This window comes from Coffea arabica, chromosome 1c (genome assembly GCF_036785885.1).
Source record: "Coffea arabica cultivar ET-39 chromosome 1c, Coffea Arabica ET-39 HiFi, whole genome shotgun sequence".
NCBI classification, from domain to species: Eukaryota; Viridiplantae; Streptophyta; class Magnoliopsida; order Gentianales; family Rubiaceae; genus Coffea; species Coffea arabica.
The window spans coordinates 53,302,363-53,307,045 of NC_092310.1; the positions used below are offsets into that span (position 1 = coordinate 53,302,363).

At 36.3% G+C, this 4,683-nt stretch overlaps 1 protein-coding gene across 3 annotated transcripts; it reads left to right on the forward strand.

Moving 5' to 3' along the window:
- Positions 1 to 571: 571 nt before the first annotated feature.
- On the forward strand, positions 572 to 3,299 carry LOC113728273 (mitogen-activated protein kinase homolog NTF6-like). Of its 3 annotated transcripts, none has more exons than XM_027252831.2 (6): positions 572 to 939; positions 1,072 to 1,201; positions 1,403 to 1,540; positions 1,938 to 2,270; positions 2,428 to 2,623; positions 2,722 to 3,299. In XM_027252831.2, exons 1-6 carry the CDS (start codon positions 767 to 769, stop codon positions 2,895 to 2,897), a joined length of 1,146 nt encoding a protein of 381 aa, XP_027108632.1. In that variant the 5' UTR covers positions 572 to 766; the 3' UTR covers positions 2,898 to 3,299. The 3 variants fall into 3 exon arrangements, with proteins under 3 accessions (XP_027108632.1, XP_027108628.1, XP_027108633.1); XM_027252827.2 differs by having other exon boundaries at positions 2,428 to 2,611; positions 2,698 to 3,299; XM_027252832.2 differs by having other exon boundaries at positions 579 to 939; positions 2,428 to 2,611.
- The last annotated feature ends 1,384 nt before the right edge of the window (positions 3,300 to 4,683 follow it).

Sequence of the window (4,683 nt, forward strand, 5' to 3'; positions counted from 1 at the left end):
GTTATATCAAATGGTTTAAAAAGTCTTTCGTATGGTCCAGCTGTACTGCTCTAGGAAATTTGATCTTTCTTATATGTAAGTTGCAAGTTTGTCTCTTATTATTGAGTCGGACTACAAATTAAGCCGAAAAATGAACATGATATTCTTTTCATTAGTTGACAAACGAATCTCGAATATGCTCAATATGAATTAGCTTATTGAAAAATTCGAATCATTCCCTTCTTCATTTTCATTTCTCAATTTTTATTATAACCTGGGAGTCAAAAAGCACTTTAAAAAATGAATTAATGTTCGAATGGATGACACCGAAAGGGTCCCCAGTTTTTTTAGGGCCCTAAGAGGCCACAGATGTCATTATCACAAAAAAAAAAAAAAAAAAAAAGAGAGACAGATCATTCACAGATGTTAGAAAAGAAAAAGAAAAAAAAAAAAGAAGGAAAACCTGTTCGAATTTCAAAGTGCAGAACCGGACAAGCCCGAAAGCTTAAAAAGATGCTAATTGGCAATTGCTAAGGCCAGACAATGTGAAAATGGCCCCCACAGCCCCTTTTCCCGACTCAAATCCCTCGAAAGCACAGCTCTTTTCAGTTTTCCCTCCCTCGCTTTCCCACTCTCTTTCTTTCTTTTTAATTAGCTTAGCTCTGCCCACTTAGACTCAGTTCAGTGTTCACAAAAAAAGAAAAAAAAAAAGAGCTCAGAGGAGCGAGCGTTACAGCTTATCGTATTTCCTCCGAATCCAATTCCCAGAATCAAATAGAAAAAGGGAATGGAAAATGACAAGGAAAACGAAAACAACAAAACCACCGTACAGTTAAAAGGCATCCCAACTCACGGCGGAAAATATGTTCAGTACAGTGTGCTGGGAAACCTCTTTGAGGTCACCTCCAAGTACATTCCCCCTATTCAACCCGTTGGCCGTGGCGCTTATGGCATCGTTTGGTAATTTCCTCTTTCCTCTTCGCTGCCGATACGTCAAAATTCTGTCATCTGGCAAGTGGGGCTTCGAGAAAATTGACAATCAATGGTATTATTTTGTCCCTGAAACTCCCAATTTTTGTTGTGTGATTGCAGTTGCGCAACTAATTCTGAGACAAAGGAAGAAGTCGCAATCAAGAAAATTGGGAATGCATTTGATAATAGGATTGATGCCAAGCGGACCCTTCGCGAGATCAAGCTCCTTACCCATATGGATCATGAAAATGTACTTTTCAAACTGGATTTCTTTGCTTATTTTAAGTGATATAAATAATCAGTGGTCAATTTGATTCAATTTATCTTGTTTGATTTGGTATCAATGGGTTATTTATGGCATTAAGCTTCCTTCTCGTTGATAATTCTTTGATCTATTGTCTGGCTATAGGAGGAACCTATAAGTTGTTTTAGCTGATTCTTCTTTCTGCAGATTATCAAGATTAAGGACATAATAAGGCCTCCGGAGAAGGAAAAGTTCAATGAGGTTTACATTGTTTATGAGTTAATGGATACTGATCTGCATCAGATAATATGTTCTCCCCAAGCACTCACAGAGGATCACTGCCAAGTGAGTTTGGTCACATTGTAATTATTTGTGTTTATTTGATTCTGTCATGCAACTAAGTGGCTATAAGGAAGATTTCGTTTTTATCTACCTCTCTTACGCGGTCCTCCTTGTTCTTTACTAGGATTCCCACAATAATATAATATTGACTTTCTGAGGTACTGGTATGCGATGATATTCGTTCTGATATATGATGGAATTCCTGCTGGTATATAAATGACATAGTTCAGGCCGTGTTTGTATTATTTGTCCCTCTGATGGTTGTCATCTTTGCGTTATTGCTCCTTGTACTTGAAATACAATTTCTGCAGTAGTTGGCCTTCATATGTCCGATGCTCCCCCTTTACTGTGGTTTTGGTGAATGCTGAATCTTAAACTATCTTTGTCTTGATTTTGGCAGTATTTTCTATATCAGTTATTAAGGGGACTGAAGTACATACACTCTGCCAATGTTCTGCATCGAGATCTAAAACCCAGTAATTTGCTTCTGAATGCCAATTGTGACCTCAAAATTTGTGACTTTGGCCTTGCAAGAACCACCACAGAAACGGACTATATGACCGAGTACGTTGTAACTCGGTGGTATCGCGCTCCTGAGCTACTGTTGAATTGTTCAGAATATACTACGGCAATTGATATTTGGTCAGTTGGCTGCATTTTGCTGGAGATTTTTAAAAGGGAACCTATCTTTCCAGGTAGAGACTACGCTCAGCAACTGGGGCTTATAGTGGAGGTACATTTTCTTCATTCTTCAAATTTTTGGGAACTTAAACTAGGGTTCCTATTATGGTATTTAATTTGGTATGATTTTTACATGACTCTGGAATTGCTAACAAAGTGACTTGTAATTTTGCTTAATCTTTGTACTAATGCGTTGGTGGGAAGGGCAGCTATTGGGGTCCCCAGATGATGAAGATCTTGGATTCCTGCGGAGTGAGAATGCGAGGAAGTATGTAAAGAAGCTTCCCATCTTTCCAAAGAAACCTTTCTCCCACAAATTTCCAGACGTGTCCCCTGTTGCCATTGATCTTGCAGAGAGAATGCTGGTATTTGATCCATCTAAACGCATAACTGGTACACCTCCTGGTACTTTGACGATTGTTACAATGCTTTCACATATTATTACGACTAAGTAAACTAGCTATTGGTACTTGTCTTAGCATTACTGTTTCTGTTTGATGAAGTCGAGGGAGCATTGAATCATCCCTTCCTATCAAGTCTACATGAGATAAATGAGGAACCTACATGTCCATCCCCTTTCATCTTCGACTTTGAACAGACGTCATTGAGTGAGGAAGAGATAAGCGAGCTCATCTGGAAGGAGTCTGCAAAGTTCAACCCGGATAAAACGGAGTCCTAGAAGACAGAAGCCGTTTAGGCATTGGTCTGTTGGCTTCCTTCACAAAATTTTCATGGGTTTGCGAGTTTTGGTTGGCAGGTTAGGCAATATGCAGTGGATTGAAAGGCAGTTTACATAAATCAAGAGTTATACAGAGTTCAAACTGAATACTCAATACCTTGTATGTATGTATGAAGCCGGTTGTGATGTGAATTCTTTTGCCTTTTAACTTTTACTTGTGTTGTAATCTGCGCTGTTTGTATATGTACAAAGCAAATGGTGGTGATGTCTGTCATTGGGGAACCAATGCTCTTACGCTTGTACCTAAGAGTTCTCCCCGTAAACCATCCATATTTTGTTGGAACACAAAATACTGCTGTAGAATAATTAAGAAGTGCCAATACCTGTTTCAAGTTGTGTTAACTCCCCTCGCCCTCACCTTAATGGCAAAAATATAGAACAACAATTAAGTGGATTTCGAATATTATCTACTATGTATGAAGAAGGCAAGGAGAAACAAGCAATGAGAAGCAGAAATTTCCAGATGATAACAAAGCACCGCAGGTCAAATCTAGTGGGGAGTGAGTCTTGGCATTATAAACTAATGCTTGGCCAATTCGTCATGCCACTATGATAGCAAAGACAAAATCAAGGTGCAATTTTATAGTATGAATTTAGATGCTTATATCCCCAACTGAATCTATTATAGTTGAGATGGTTGAACAGTCAAATTCTTAGTGATACATCCCTGTTTTGCAAGTGAATGTTTTGGATATTTGTCTAAAACTTTATTGTAATTTACTGTAAAAGTTGTAAAATTTTTTTTTAAAGTGTGTAAATTTTTGAATATTTTAAAGTGTATAGTTAAAAATTTCTCGAAATTTTTTGAAATTATTGTAACTAAAATTATTAAAAAATTTATAGCAGATAAACTTGGCAAAAAACTTGATTACCTTTTTTTTTTTTGGTCAACACAGGGGTATCCTGGAATCACCCAAACTAATCCCCTACGGCTAAACAGAGCTCACCCCTTAGGATGCCCAGCGCGTTATTTCGAGGAGAGTCGAACTGTAGTTCGATGCTGTAAGAATAGACGACACGATCAAGTGAACTGCACCACCCGAGGGCCAAAAACTTGATTATCAAACAAGGCCATTTTTCATCTTCTTTAAGAAATGGGATAATTACATAAACCTCCCTTGAGGTTTCTGACACTTGCACTGACCTCCCCTGTGGTTTGAAAAATTGCACTGACCTCCCCTGAATTTACTAATTCTTTGCAAATTCAGTCCAAAATGATTAAAATATTGTGTTTAGGGAGTGAAATTAGAATTTTGTATCAGATTTGCCTTTTGTACTATATGTCCAAAGAATGACAAAGTACTACAAATCAATTAACAATTAATAAATTTTAAGGGGCGTAGTTTATGGGCAAATATGCATTGTCCATTTAAAGTACCGACTCTTTATGGATATTTTACTTTCAAACATTTAATTTATGATAAATATATCAATGTTTGTAAGTAAAATTCAAAAAGTGTTATAGTAATATTCTTACAAAAAGGAAATTGGTAGGTTATCTATTTAATATAAATTAAATATTTTTAAAAAATAAATAGCCCATAAAATATTAATTCTTTATGATTTTCATCCATTAGATAAGTAAAGTATTGACTCTTTATGGGCATTTTATTCTAAATCATTTAATTTATGTTAAATACATGAATATTTGTAACTAAAATTGAAAAAGTGTTATATTAATAGTTTTACGAAAAGGAAGCTAGTAGGTTTTGTATTTAACAAAAAT